This window comes from Euprymna scolopes, chromosome 23 (genome assembly GCF_053919585.1).
Source record: "Euprymna scolopes isolate OS-2025 chromosome 23, ASM5391958v1, whole genome shotgun sequence".
In the NCBI taxonomy this organism is placed as follows: Eukaryota; Metazoa; Mollusca; class Cephalopoda; order Sepiida; family Sepiolidae; genus Euprymna; species Euprymna scolopes.
In genome coordinates, this window is record NC_136504.1 from 10,103,443 (window position 1) to 10,119,720 (window position 16,278).

A 16,278-nucleotide genomic window follows, 5' to 3' on the forward strand; every position below is an offset into this window, starting at 1 on the left:
TCCTATAAATCTGCTCCCTGTCATTGTAGCCTCTTACACTTCATAGTATGTCTTGTTTGTGACAAGCAAAAGTAAAAAAAAAAATTTCTTCTCACATGAAGAATTCTGTTTATTATGCACCCAGATCCAATAGCATCACACCAGTGCATTAACATCTTCCATTAATTAAAATTTATGATTTGAACAAAAAACAGGGTTCCATGCATTCATTTTTTTTATATTCTTTTTTTCTTCTTGCTTCAGCTCTGAAAGCGATTCCCAAAAAGGTTGGCACCCTTACAATCAGCAAAAGTCGGTTGATGGCATCTCTCCACATGTTGCAGGCAAAAATATGTCTTCAACAAACTTCACTCGGAATGGCGAACAACATGGTGAAACTTCTTCAAGAGGTTTGTTTTATATTTCTTCTATTCAAATCAAAACACAGAATATCTTAGTGTATATATATATATATATATATATATATATATATATATATATATATATATATATATATATATATATATATGTTCTATGGCCAAATTGGAATGATCTGGATACCACTGGCGATTAATGGTGGTTTGGAGCAATAACCTGCAAGTACTGTTTGATTCTAAAAAAAAGCAATTAAGGAAATGCATAAATCAGTATGAATTTTAAAAAATTACGAAAAATGGTCCATAAAAACAGAAGTTTTCGAAGTTAGGGATTCTCACTGTATATTAACTTTTTAGAGTGATTGAAATCAGTGGTAGTAGTCTTGGCTGTTTCCGTGTGTTGTTCACATGTGTGTTCCTCTTCTTGTCAAATTTTCCACTAATAGTATTAAATTCCAGTTTACGTCGTCTTGTTTTTAACTTAGAACAATAAAAAAACATCCTACCTTCTGCATGTGAAGAATGAGTTTTCTAAATAATACCGTAATAATTCCATCAGGATAACATTCATGTATAAGAAAAAAAAACCCAAAAAACAAAGTTAACATCTGTGCAGTCGCGATAATCGGTCAGAAAAAAAAATTGAATAAAATACTTCACAGTAAGTAAAAGTGGTAAAAAAAAACAAAAACAAATATATAAAAAATAAGTGTTTCCGTAGTCAATGAAATTTACTTTAAGACCTACCTACATAATATTTTGGCGTTTTAACTTATTTGTGAGTGTTTATTCAGTTCTATAAAGAAAATGATATGTAACAGCTTTCAAGCCTAGGTAATGGATGAAAAATATAAAATTAAATCAGATCGTCCACAGGAATAGTAAATGAAAAAAAAAAAGAAAACAAAAAAAAAACAAATATAACATCCTGAAACGGTCGATAATCGCTTAAAAATAGAAAATTAAATATTGGTACCCGTAAATGTTTTTGTCTTTTTAGTGGGGTGGGGTAGTGGCGTGTAGGTATTTTGTGCATAGTTACATTCCCAAACCTTTTTTAGAGAAGTTGCGTCCATGCAAGGAAAGAGCAATATGTGTTTGTTTACATATTATTGTTGGCCCGTCTGCACAAGGAAGAGTTAGCAATGCATTGTAAAATGCCAATAATTCTCAAAGCTTTTTTTAGAGTTCATCGTATCAAATTGTGTTAGGGTTCCAATATTTAATTTTTAGATTTTTAGTAGAATTGCATCATGTTTAGAAGTTGATATAATTTTTTATATTTGTGTATGGATAGTTAAAAGACGTTATGTATATATATATATATATATATATATATATATATATATATATATATTTATTTTACTTGTGCACATATGTTGTATTCCTGAAACAGTATGATACAACTATAACCACAAAGAAGGATGTAGAAGATACGTGTGTGTGTGTGTGCGATTATCAATTGTTATGTTTGTATTTTTTGTTGACTTATTCACGATAAATTGTGAAAAATAAGTTGCCAATATCTAATAAACATTCGGATAATTGTAACTGTAGGGTTACCAGTATTTAATTTTCTATTTACGAGTGGTTAGTATATTTGTTTTTTTTTTTTGCTTTTTTTTATTGCCTCCTGTAGAGAGTGACACCATATTGTAAACTTTCTGAAGCGTTCGTTTATAAAGCTAATAACTGTATTCCGGATTATGAGAATTGTCAGGTGTCAGCCAATTAGAATGGACAGACCTTGAAAAGGGAGCATTTATTATTTATGAATTGGAAATAAGAAAGATTATGCTAGGTCTATGTAGCTATGTCAGTTACAGTCAGTGTAATCACAGATTCTGTGGAAAATGTAGAATTAGTCCTAGTGACAACTGGTAGCAGTTGGAGGACTAAATATTTAGATATAAATATAGGGACTCCATCTCTAAAGAGGTTGCGATTGTGATGGTGTTGCTCATAGGATACAATGTAGCATTTTAATATCACGACTTAATGTGTCTGAAATGGTGGTTGAAAGCTACATAAGATAGTGGCTATTAGCCTAGATGTATTAAATTTGTATGTGGCATCTATTGTTGCAAACCTACGATACTTTGGTCCAAAGGGAAATTTCTGCAGTCATTTTATTATACAGGAGATATGTTTATGAAATTATAGAAATAGGACTCTTTCTGAATTTTAAAAATAAGTTTTTATTTGAATTTATATAATGAATATATGTTTATGAAAGTATAAAAATAAAATAATTGAAATCAAAATAACATCATAAAAAACATATCCAATATCATAAAAAACATATCCAATATATAATGTTCCCAAAATAGTTTTAAAAGATTTTAAAAAGTGTTTTCAATAATTAAAACAAAAAAAAACAAACTAAATTCAATAATTTTTAATTAAAATAAGATTAAAAAAAACTTTTCAATGATTATTAAATGAAAAAAAAAAATAGACGGAAAAACGTAATAAAAAATAAAAAAGAGTACATGCACAGGGGAGTATAGGTTTAAGAGGAAAAAGTGAAGGAACTGATTTACGTTGTCACAGTTTCTGGTAGTGTGACACCGGAAGTTAGAAAATACCATAGCTGACTATAACCATATATATATATATATATATATATATATATTTTATTTATTTATTTTTTTATTACGTTTTCACCCCAAACAAGGCACATTGTCACTTTGGTGTAGTGAGCTACTATCAGGGGCAACAACTACTGGGGTACTATGTAGGGATTTGGGCAGCAAGATGTCGGTTCATGTTGCACTTGAACTTCTGCACATCAGTACAGTTGGGGAAGCAGGGACCTGGAATGGAATTCCAAAGTCTAGCTGTTCTGGGGAAGAAACTTGTAGTAGAAAGATCTTTTACATCTAGGAATCTCTACAATGTGGGGGTGTGATTTAGCAGCCTGTCGGGTTTGTCAAGGGTGTTCATGTCGTGGGGGCACAAGTGCTTTCAGTTCGTCAGAGCATTCACCATTAAAATACTTGTAGAACAGGCAGAGGGATGCAACGTTTCATCAATGGGACAGAGGCTGAAGCTTAGATGCCAGTTCAGGGCCTATCAGATTGGCGACTCTCTTTTGAACCTTGTCAAGGAGCGAGAGACTAGTAGCAGATGCACCAGCCCAAATATGACAGCAGTACTCCATACATGGGTGAATGGTGGCCTTATAGAGGTACAGGATACTTTCGGGTGTTAGTAGTTTTCTAGCACGGTAGAGAGAGCCCACCTTCCTTGTAGCAGCCCTGGCAATGCTCTCAATGTAATTGTTCCAACTCATGTTTCCTGTGAACGTTAGGCCAAGGATTTTGAAAGATGTACTCTCAGATAAAGAGTCTTTGGCTATTGCTATAGGTGGCAGAGGAGGTTTCTTGTAATTATTGAATGAAACTAGTTTAGTCTTGGCAGCATTGAACGTGACCATTCATTTTTGTCCCCATTCCACTACAGATTGGAGGTCATCCGCTAGTGTTTATATATATATATATCGATAACAATGCAGCTACATTCCAAACTAAAGTTTTATTCATCTTATTTTTTATTTCTTTCAACATACAAGGGGACATTCCAAAAGTAACCAGGTCATGAATGCATAAGTTCAGTCATCATAACAATGCAATTTGCAATCCCCTCTGATCCACTCGGGCAGATTAAAAAAAAATAGGAGGCATTACTTTTAGAACGCCCCACATATATTTTCAGTATTTACTTCATACATGTCTAAAAAATACTTTTAATGTGTTCCCTTTGTCCTTTGTTTTTATTTTCAGACGACAGTTGAAGACCGAGAGGTTGTCTTGACCATTGCTTATCTCTACATAAAATTAGAGAAATTTGAACAGGCTGAGGTAAATATTAACGTTGTATTTACTTTTTTTTTTTTTTTTTTTTTTCAGCTAATTAATTTGTTTTCTTCAAAATTTCAAGATGGGAAACTCTTTTGGTTTGTCCTGGGACAATTTTGTTGGTTTGGTCAAATTAAAAGAAAAGATGAGAGCGCTTGGCTTTGTGAATGTAGAACAGTTGAGGTAGAGTCTCGGTTGGTAATGTTAGGCCTAGGAAAACCAGAGGAAATGATAAGGGTGGATCTGAGAGAAAAAGGGATAAATAAAGACCTAGCCAGAGCTAGGTTAATTTGGAAGTTAGTTTCTTAAAGCTGTCCAATATATGCCACCATGTGTAACAGACATTAAACTGAATTTAGTGATGATGATGAGTATGGTGATGATTAAGAAAAAGAATGAGAATTACTAAAAATGAAACTTTCAAAATAATTTACAACTATGTTGGGCGTTTAAACGTTCTGGTACGGTTTGTGAAAGCTGACTTTTCCTCCGCATATTTTGGCTGTTTACGTAAACAGTCAAAAGATGCCAAATAAAAATCACCAAACGTCAATATGAAAACTAGGCAAACAGGAAAAAAAAATAAAACAACATATAACACAAGAGGGGGGGGGAACAATTACCATATGTAAAATTTTATGAAAAGATATATATTCTTTGAAGGAAGAAAATAATAAAACTGTGGACCCTAGGGTCGAACAGGTGATGATGAATGGGAGATGCTTAAATTGAAATTTTCAAAGCGATTAATATAATTGGTCCCCCGACAAAAGAATGGTGGACCTGTAAATTCACCTTTGTCTGTTCGTCCATTCATCTATCCACACTTTTCTTAATAACTAGGCATTTTTTGAAATTTTGCACAAACATTAAACATGATATGAATAAAAAAGTAACAGAACGGATTTCTGAGAAAACTCCGGTTGCACCCTAGTGGGACCTTTCGGGTTAAAATGACTAAAATTGACACTTTTGTGCTTATTAAAAAAAAATGGATGCTTTGGATTTTTATAAAACTGTCTGAAAAGTTGTAACTAACTGATTTCTATAAATTTTGTGTATCTAGACTTTGTGATAACTCTTGGGTGTGTCCCTAGGGGCTCTTTTAAGGCTAATAAAAACTCCATTTTTGGGACTATTTTACCATATTTGTGCAAAATTTTCTGCGTATGTCTATTTAGCAGTTTTGCATGCTGCTGAACTCAAATTTAAATATGTTAAGGTCTTGGGGACTTTTGGGGCTAAATAGGGGTGGGGCGGGGACAATTGATAGACTTATCCATTTCTTTTTTTTTGCATGGTGCAGAACTCAAATTTACATATGTTAAGGCCTAAAACTTTTTTTTTTTTTTTACACATTGATCACCACTTATCAAGGCCCGGAAGCCACTCAGGGATAAGGGTTATTGCAAGTACATTACGTTAGTGTGGAGATTTGATGGAGTGTTTACTTAAGGGGGCGGTTCATTAGGAATTTGTTAACATTGGACTTGAAGACATCCAAGTTGTAGTCCGGAGGGAAGCAGGCAGACAGAACAGAGTTCCACAGGCGTGCAGTTCTAAGAAAGAAGCTTTGTTCATGGAATCCGCGTTTTGATTTAGGCACAGATATAGAGTGGGGGAAATTTTTCACAGTGGATTCAGCTAGACGGGTGTTTTTCGTGAAAGATTGGCGAGGGGGGACCAGAGATTGGAGTTCAGACGAGCACCTGCCATGAAAATAACGATAAAACAAGGATAGGCTCGCAACGTCTCTTCTGTGAGAGAGGGGTTGCAGGGTAGAGAAAAGGGCATCCCCCACTAAGCCACGAAGTCTATTTTGTACTCTGTCAAGGCATGATAGGCTGTTTTTGGCAGCTCCTGCCCAGATATGGCAACAGTATTCCATCCTTGGACGTACTTGGCTTTTATATAGATAGAGAATTGCATCAGTAGTGAGATATCTTCTGGAGCGGTAGAAGGATCCCTGCACTGTTTGTTCATTTTCACCAGGATTTGACATCTCCTGGGGACTTTTTGGGCTAAATGGGGGGGGGGGGAGGCAAATGCTGAACTTAGTCATTTTATATATGCTTTGTTTACTGTGCACTCACGGGGGACCATACATGCTTCACTTGTTTCTAAATGTAGTAAACTTTTAAAAAATATTTTACATACAGCACCTGGTATTTCCAAATGGTTATCCATCTAAGTACAAGGTGTCTTCAATAAGTTACCAGACTTTTTTTGTATGGGTACTTTTATTGATAGCACACGTATGAGACTCTAGTTCCCTTCAAAGTGATCTTCTCTGGCTGCAATGCACTTGTACCATTTCAACAACTTTTGGAAGGCCCCATTGAAGTCCTCTTGTGTGAACGTGTCATCTCAATTAACTCATAACGACAGCCTCCAAGGTTTTCCTTGAGCTTAGGGAATAACCAAAAGTCACAGGGTGGAAGGTCTGGACTATAGCGAGGGTGAGGAACTGTCTTGATGCCCATCTTCGTCAAATAATCTGTGACAAGTCAACAAAAAGTCGTTTATGCTTATTCCAGCAGCTCTTTTGTAAAAGTAAAATCCCTTGAATGACATGTATGCCATTGTGTTTTTGTCCCTTAAATATATTTCATCCAACTTGTCTGTAATTATTTTTAATCCATCGGCCAATATCTGTGATGTCTCAATGTCGAATGCATTCTCATATATTTTGTGGCAATGACAAAAATACTGCTGGGCGTTGTCTTTCCTTAGGTAAATCCATGAAGATAGACCATGTACTTATGTCTTGTTTCCAATTGTACATTCATTCACTCTGCAAAATAGGCGGCTGTTTTGTAAATGATGTCGTCTTTCTTTCAATTGTGTTTCAGCGTAAGTTGAACAGATATAATATCTGTCACATGAAAGAATACACTCTGCTTCCAATTTTAGTTCACTTAGTTCTTCCCACGACATTGGGTAAACACGTGTTACTGTTGGCTGGACGCTATATTGAATATCCACTCGAGCCAAGGGACATAACTAAGTATATATAAGAATGCTACCAAGTTTGATAACTCGAACTTTAACAACAAGGACTGAGCATCCTTGGAACAAATTTTGTGCAAATTTTCTGCATCTTCAGTTCCTTATGAATAATTTTGTGTATAGTTCCCACACTGACATCGAACTGTGCACTGTTGTCTCTATAGACACAGGACAGTTCTTCTCCAAGAAATTCTTTATTTGGCCAATCAACTCTGGTTTTCTGACTTCCTGAGTCCTCCTACACCTCTCATCATCCCTAAAAGACTCCCTGCCTTCCTTGAATCTCTTATGCCACTCAAAAAATGATGCTTAATTCATGCAAGATGGTCCAAAGGCAGTATTTCACGTTTCTGTGGCTTTTTTTACAAGTTTAAAACAGAATTCTATTGCATATCGTTCTTCTAAAGTCTCCTCACATTCAGATTGCATTTTTGAAATTCACCAACTGTGATAATCAAGCTTTAGTAGGATGTATTCCGATTATTGTTGTAGCTGTTCATTTGAACCTAAAATCATTAAAATTGGCCAGCCATCTCATAAAATGCAAAGCAATAACATACTGAATTTTCAAGAGTCTACAACAATTTTAAATGCCTGTGCAAAAAAAAGTATGGAAACTTGTTGAAGGCACTTCGTACATGATGACAACATTAATAAAAAAAATGAAAAAGACAAGCAGCTGTATAATTTCTTTTATTCCCAGATAAAGAACAGATACAGCCTACTTTTACATAGACCTCTCGATATGGTTTTATTTTTATGCTGTACTTATGAAAACAATATAATAAAACTATCATCTGAATTTGATTTGTATATCGATATCACAAACGTTATATGCAATGATTATTTTGTTTAAGGATTCAGTTCAGAAGACACTTAATCGGGGAGATAACCAAACGAATAATATGATGTGCTTTCATTTGTAGGATTATGCTGAAAAACTGTCAGAAGCTGCAGAAGATGCCGAAGTTGTTGCTTTGAGAGGTTGGATCCATTTTCATAAGGGAGATTTTGCAAAAGCCTTGGAAAAGTAAGTAGAAGAATTCCATCAATCTTTTGATGCTGTATCATTTCTCTTACGTTTTCTTTGATACGATATGACTGTAGTGCATGTATTACATAATTTCATGTCACTCAAGGAGTGCTATTCATATTATGCAATCTGCTGCATAGTCGGGTTAGTGACAAATCATTGCTCTGAACAGGTTTGACTGGTGAGGAGTAACCCAATGTGATAAAAAAAAACAAGATCTAGTAAGGAGTAAATGGACACCTAGCATAAACTATCGACACGCTTGGACTATAGAAAAATGGTTATATACATCCATTTACTTCACAGATGAAATCCTTTGTTTATGTGATACTATAGACGTCCTTTCCTCTAGTAAGTAACAAAAAAAAAAAAAATTATAACAAAAAAAGAAGAAATGATATAGGAAGTGAGTTTAGTAGAAAGTTGTTCACCAAGGCACACAAAAGGAAGCTGAAATAGGATTGTTAATCAAGGTGTGGCAGGTGTCCAGGATAAAAGATTGGACATACAGGTCGATATATTTAGGTTTAGTTTATGAATGGTTTTAAGAGTAGTAATGAATTTTATGACAGTTAGGAACAGTTTCCGGACAATCTTGACTTCAGTTGAGGACAGTGGCCAGTTGAATTAGAAGGCAGATTGTGGCTCGAAACAGATTGAGAGCTGACATCAACAAACTACAAAGAGGCCTTGACAAACTGTAGATGTGGACACTAGCTTTCAGAGGGTTGTTTTCTGTAATGGTGTCACGCGTACCCAAAATCCAACTGATATCTACAGAATGTGTCAGGGTTTGCATTTTCTGTATATATTTTTCGTTTTCTGTATATATTTGTGTATCTGTATGCTGTTGTGTGTTCAGGGTAGGAATATTTTAAAAATCTAGGGTATGCATGCCCTGTCAACATGTGGAAATGCCAGACAGTTTCCCAAGGAGCTATCTCTAACAATGGCTCCTCTCGGACGTAACGTGAGATGCCAGGTGATAAATATGTCACTTTATTATACAGCACTAATACATATGCCTTAGTTGTGATGTTTAATTGCACTATATACCCAACATTCATTGTCGTTAGACATTGTGGTAGTATGTGCTGGTATAGGTTGTTACTGCAAGTATACAAAACAGGTTCTCTTTTTAACTCCCGGAGAACCTGACCCATGATTAGCAGCAGCAGAAGAGTACACATGCTATGAGGTCATCATAGCACATTCGATTAAAGTGCTTGTAAAACAGGCATAGGAATGCAACATTACAGCGATGGGACAGATGTTGGAGCTTGGCCGATAGTGCAAAGCCTGTATTATATTGTACCTAATATACAGTATTGATTTCAAAAGTTAAAAAAAAATGACTTGGGTGCCATCAGCTAAAATCAAGACCAAAACATTTAGCGGCCAAGCCGCATTCCCTACTCTTTGAGTTATCAACAGATAGACAAGAAAAGATTTAAACTTCAATTACTTCAAACTATGAATGAATTTGCGCATGCACAAAAGTAATAGAAGTATGTCAGCAAGTTGAAATGAGCATTTTGCATTTCAACTTGCCAACATATTTCTGTACGCGTTATTCATCCATCCAAACAAAGATTTTACTTGTTATAAACCATCCGTGGTGTATGGTTACTATTTCCTGTTAATTTCAGTGTTATGTGACCAGTAGTTTAAGCGTTTATCAGTTAAATATTTACACACACACACACACACACACATACATACATCTACTATTTTACTTATGTAGATTTGTGTATCTGTTGTTATTTTTTCTCTTAATTTTTATTAATTTTCAGATTGTCTGCTGCTGTAACCCTGGAACCAAACAACAGCAAATTTCAGCTGATGCTTGGACGTACATATTGGCAATTGAAGTCTACATCTTCTGATTTGAGCCCTACAGAATGTTCTGAGAAATGTTTTGCATCATTGCTGCAAGTAAGCCATATATGGTGGGAGGGTTGTCTTTTCAATAGGTTCTTAATAGTGTCAAAAAGGGGTGCGTCACTTTTTTTTTTTTTTTCCAGCAACCATTTCAAGCTTCTAAAAGTAAAATTTGTAATTTTTAAATAAACTACAAGGTGGAACGATAAAATTGTTGTCGTAAAGAAAACAACACTACAGCTTTATTTTAAAATTTTTATTGGAAAAATTAATTCAAGTAACTTGATACTTGATTGTGTCGTAGAGCTGACATCTATTCAGTGTAGCCGCCAGCCTCAATCACCACCCTGATACGGGTTCCGTAATTGGGAACATGCCTTTTCCACAAGCACTGGCGGGAGCTTAGAAAATACTCGGCTGATGGTGGTGATCAGACTGGCTTTGTAGGAGGTTATGTTGGTGATGTTCTCAACATCTGACCAAACAAAATAGTCCAGCAGGTTCAGGTCAGGGAAGAAGTGAGGGCCAGTGAGGGAAGGGTACAAAGTTGTAGCACTCTTTCTGAAGCCAAGCCTGGGTCTCTTAGGACTTGTGGGCCAGCAGCAAGTCCTGCTGCCACACCTAGGATCTGCCAGCACCCATCTGATTGCACCAGGGAATCACCATACTCTTTAGTACATCCAGGTACACTTTGGTGTTGACTTTCAAGCTGACTTCAAAGATGTGAGGTTACATGATGTGACCCTCACTTGAAATCAACCCAAAGACCATAACCGTGGGTCGTTCAATATGTTGAGCTCTGTGCTCTAGTGTTGAACTGTTCAGATTTGCATTTTGAGAGTGCTGGCAATGGTCCTGTTGTCATAACTTAGATTGAGAGAGAGCATAAGTTGTACGACCTCATTGAACATTGTGTCATTGTCATACATGATAGAAGGCTCCTATCACTTTTGGGATTTGTACACAACTGGCCAACTAGTAGATGGTCTGCAACAAAAAAAAAAAAAAGCTAGTTTTCATTAAATGGAAATGGAATCATGTCGTCTTTTCTAGGGTGACAATTTTATCGTTCCACCATATAACTGAGGAAAGAAGGCCTTTCTTAAATCCAATAAATCCTTTATTTCCGAATAAGTAGTAGCCTTTTATTACCTACATGAAAATAACTATAGTGTCATGGTGGTCCAATCTCTTAACACTCTTCTTACAAATATCTTGTTTTGTATGTTATTTTTGATGGTTTATTTTCGATTTTATCTTTTATCTCTTTTTCTGTAGGCAGCAAAATTTGATCCGTACAATGGAGAAATATTCTTATATCTTGGACATTTTTATCTTCATGGCCAACAGAACAAAGAGTAAGCCATTGATTATTTTTTCAATCATGTTTGGTGTTGGTTTTTGTTATTTTAGTTATGATGCTGAAATGGAAGTGAGGGATCAAAAAAGAGTATATTTTGGTCTATCCCCCCCCCCCCTTGTGAACAAATCTGCTGGGAGGAATGTAAAAAAATCCTTTTATTTTTAATTGGTATTTTAAAAAGAAATTGAAGCTAGATTAATAAGTCAATCCATTTTTTTTTTCTTTCTTTCTATTATATGAATCAGCGAAAGTAAAAGAAGAGGACAGAGCTGTAAAGAGAGAATTTTTGAAAGAAAAATGTTATATATGCTTTGTTTTTTTAATTCTTTTAATTTGTTATATATATATATATATATATATATATATAAATATTTGGAGAGGGTTAAAGAAGTATTAAAGACTTCTTGGAATATGGACCTATCAAGATGTGAGCTTTAAGTATAATAATATTAAAGGCAAGACAAAGGCATATATAGGTATACATAGATTTATTTGTCTATAATTGGGAAAGGTGTTATATGCTCTTTATCCATATGGTTACAGAGCGTATATAGCTTTTCCTTATTACATTGACGAATGAATTCTGTTTTTTTCTTTTCTTCTTTCTTGGCATGTTGTAAAGTAGCCAACGCACCGTTCCTGGCATTTAAAAATTACAAACGCTGAAAGACAACATGTGGATCTTTACTACTGACTTTTCTTTCACAAACTTTACCACATAGCAAGAAAGAAGAAGAAAAAAAAAAACAAACAAACAAAATACTGAGGATGGAGTTTGTCTCTGAAATATATTTAAATTATAAATTTTAAACAAGTAAAATATTCATTTATTTTCGAAATATTGCGTTGTAATTTGGCTTTCAAGCGCACCTGATACGTATTTTATTCAAATTAAATCAACATTTCTATAACGGAACTCACACCCCTGACATATATTGGTATATAAACTCAATTTTATATATATATATATATATATATGAGTTTATATAAATGTATATATTTTTTTAAAATAGAGTCAAATTATTACAAATAAGCCCAATGAAGATCTATTTCAGCCTTCAGAGCATATATACTGGTGTGTAACATTCCAATCACAACCATAAATCAGAATCATGATTATCATTTATTTTATTATTATTTTTTAAATTAAAAAAAAAATCACCTTGTGCTATCGTGCAACTCATCAGAGACAATCAGATATAATTATAGTGTCATTATTTTTTATGAATATTAAATTCCATGAAAATATCTTCATTTTCCTCTTGGTCATGTGTTGACGAAAGTATATATTTTTGAAATCAGAATTATTCAAACATGGAATAAAAGTTTTTCTTTTCCAAAGAAAATTTTGCTTTCAAATAAAATCCTGATAATTTTAAATTTCTTGTTCGTTTCAGGAAAGCTAAGAAATGTTATCAGAAAGCTTTTGACCTTGATCCTGAGAATTCTGAAGTTGGTGCCGCTTTTTGTGACATCATGATGGACAGTGGTGATGTGTGTACTGTTTTCATGTCTCTTGTTTTTTGTTTTTTTTACCAACCTTTTGTCTTTCTTTTAATATTACTCATTTTTACAATTTTCTTTTTTCTCAATATTCCTCTTTTCTTTATCGTTCATGTAAATTACAAAATCTGTTGTAAAAAATCATCAAAAATCTCTAAAAAAGGACAAGAAAATTTGTTAATTCTAAAATTGGACTAAAATATCTTTTTAAGTTTTTATAATCCCAATTTTTATCCACTTTCCGATAATTTAAAATATTTGCTGATCAGTTCGTTTGTTATAAACTCAGAAAATATTGGTTGAATTTCAATTAAACGTTGCATAAAAATAGACTACCGTCCAAGAAGTGTGATGGGCCAAGGTGTGTCATTGACTATATAAAGTTGATCTAATTATAAAAACCAAAAAACCTAAAGAAGCCATTTCTTCTGGATTTTGTTCTCTAATCACAAAATTTAATTCAATAAGACATGAAGAATAATCCTTAAAATGGTGCCCACAATGAACTCTCTTCATTTCATGATAATAATGTGGAGTTTGCATCATGTCAAATGCAATGAGTAAAATGATGTTTAAAAAGTTATTTACTGGAGTGTATATAACAGTTTTCTTGTATATATGAATGTTCATGCATTTATTGAATTTGTATGACGTGTATATATTCGTTAGTTTACTCGTGTATATAAATGCTCATGTGTCTATTGAATGTGTATATATTCATTAGTTTCTATTATCTTCTACTGTAATTGTGTTTGTAGGTGTCGATACATTCACAGACACAGTTCAACAAACATACATATAACATTTACAACAAAAACAGGTTCTCTGGGGATTTAACATCTGGACAATTGGAGAAATATACCTGGTCCATCTTTGATCTTGTTTTGATAAAAAGCTGCCGAGAATATTCATCCCAAGGAACCAACAAGTCCTGGGTTGTATTTCAGCAGCTTTATTACAGATGTTTCCCCCATTGGAAAGTTGCATGCTAGGTCTACATTCCTTGCATCTGATAGGCGTTAGACCCCTCGCTCTCCTGATTATTCCAAGCAATTATGAGGGTCGGCTCAACTCTGTCCGACTTCAATGACTGTCTCTCTCAAACTAACTCCCCACTAAAATTTATGTGTATTAAAAAATTTTCTCCCTTTGTGATTATGTCATTAATGCACGTAGCATTAAGATCATCACCTGATGTTTTTACATGATTGATAACGTTTATTTAGAAATTCCTAACCTGCTCGACTTATGTTAAAATTCCAGGTTAACATTCCAACGTTTTTGTAAATAAATATTTAATTCTAAAAAGAACTATTTTAGGTGGTATTCTATTTAGACTTACGAAACACAATCATAATAATAATCGACTAATTTTCAAAGTCAACAACATAACATACTTAAAAAAGAATTATTTTTATTAATATTTCCATTATGCGTTTTTAAGTGTGTTGTAGAAAATTTTTTTTTTCTAATATGAAGACGCCATGCAATCTTGTCTTTCGTTTATTGACTACGAAGAGTAAAATAATTATATTTTTTATTAAAATTCTACTTGATAATTTTCCTTAATTTTTGGTGTACACAAATAGTTATGCGTCGTACATAAGTATATCAAATAGTTTTATTTGGATTCTTCGGATTATTGTTTTCATCTTTAGTGTCATTTTCACAATATTTTGGTCGATGTAATCTCTGACCATGTTCAGGTGTATCTTGTTGAACTTGGGAATATTTCTGTTGAACTTTGGAATTTGGATAAAATTTTGAACGAAACCCTTTATTTCACGGGGATAGCATGCTCTTGTTCCATCAGCCATGATTTGATGGCCTAAATAATTCTCAATTGTATGTAGTGTTGAGACTTCTTGTTTGTTTTAATCTTATTTTTGTCCGTCTTGAGAACTCCACGATAATAGTTTTATTATTTTTCACTTCTTTTAATTTCTACTTTGTAATGAGGAGGCCAAGGATCTGAAGAAAATATGGAAACTGAAAATAAACGAAGCTGTTTCATATCTGTTCTTCTCAAGTGTATTTTTCACAAATGTCTGCTGTTGCTGTTTTATGAAATATCTAAATATGGACTTTGTTTATTTGTAGGATAAAGTCTTGGAATATCTCAAATCTGTTACTGCAAAGGCTGGACCTGGCAGGTAAGCATCTCTATGAAGTTTTTTTAATCTTTTTAATTATTTGATTTGAGTTTCTATTAATTAATTTTCTCAGATCAGACATTTTTCTTTAAATATTTGTATGTTTTGATCTGTTGCTATCCATCTTGGTTTGGGAATAAGCGCATTTGCAGGACCGCAGTTACCTTTTGAGTTTGCCATGTGTAGAGGAACATAGTATGAGAACGTTTTGATTTCATACGGATTTAAAAAAATATTACTAGCAGTCTATTATTCCCATGTACTACCTCTCCTATTACAGAAAAGGAGGAGAAATGGGTTAATTTGTGAAGAAATATGAAGGGACTGTGAGGAAATTTTATTCAATAAGGTGCCGCCCTCCTCTACTTCTTTCCTTTTGTTACATTATTGTGTTAAGTTTAGAAGTAAAACACGGTAATCATATATATTCAAATAAAAGAGTAAAAGAAAAGAGAGTGGAGAAATAAAGGAAATTTATTGAAAACAGAAAAGAAAATATAGCCAGAAACTATTTACAAGCACAAATGGTCAAAGGGAAATAATTCAGTTTAAGATTTTTGTCTTGCTTTGTGTATTTATATTTAATAATACAGGGTGACTCAAAAAAAAAAAGAAGCTAAATGGAGGCCATCTAGAACATATGCTGTAGAACGGAGAAAAAAAGGCCAAAGACCCTAGTGTTTTGATGTGATGTTTTGAATATAATAAACTAGTCATGACCAAAGTTTCATTTCATTCGGACAAAACACTAAGAAACTGGGCTTAATTAGAGTTGGGCCCGTTTTTTTGTTTTTTTTGGATAAAAGATATAATGACTTTGTATTTAAAGATATAATGTATTAAAAAGATAAAATGCCTTTGGTCAAACTAAGATTCAGGAAATCTGTATTTACCATGAATTGTCCGTTTTCTTTGTGAGAAATGTTTACTTGGGCTTGTTGTTTGGATTTCTTTTTTATGACCGGGAGTTTTTTCATTTCTCTTGCGTTTCTGGTTGGAGTTAGAATTTGGAGAGTTCGCCACAGTTGCATCCCTTCTTAGAGCGGATCTTGATCATAACTAAATAGCAGAAGCAGTTGACAACTATTTATAGTTGTCGCTGAAAAAGGTTCCAGAAACA

At 33.8% G+C, this 16,278-nt stretch overlaps 1 protein-coding gene across 2 annotated transcripts in view; it reads left to right on the forward strand.

The window, feature by feature from the left end:
* The window catches only part of LOC145245741 (tetratricopeptide repeat protein 37-like), a 155,618-nt gene that overhangs the window by 52,481 nt on the left and 86,859 nt on the right, over positions 1-16,278 (forward strand). For both annotated transcript variants that reach the window (XM_080107339.1, XM_080107338.1), the window contains exons 11-17: positions 244-389; positions 4,142-4,219; positions 8,152-8,255; positions 10,052-10,193; positions 11,418-11,497; positions 12,900-12,996; positions 15,106-15,158. In XM_080107339.1, the coding sequence (XP_079963465.1) occupies positions 244-389; positions 4,142-4,219; positions 8,152-8,255; positions 10,052-10,193; positions 11,418-11,497; positions 12,900-12,996; positions 15,106-15,158 (700 nt within the window). The remainder of the gene's footprint in view (positions 1-243; positions 390-4,141; positions 4,220-8,151; positions 8,256-10,051; positions 10,194-11,417; positions 11,498-12,899; positions 12,997-15,105; positions 15,159-16,278) is intronic.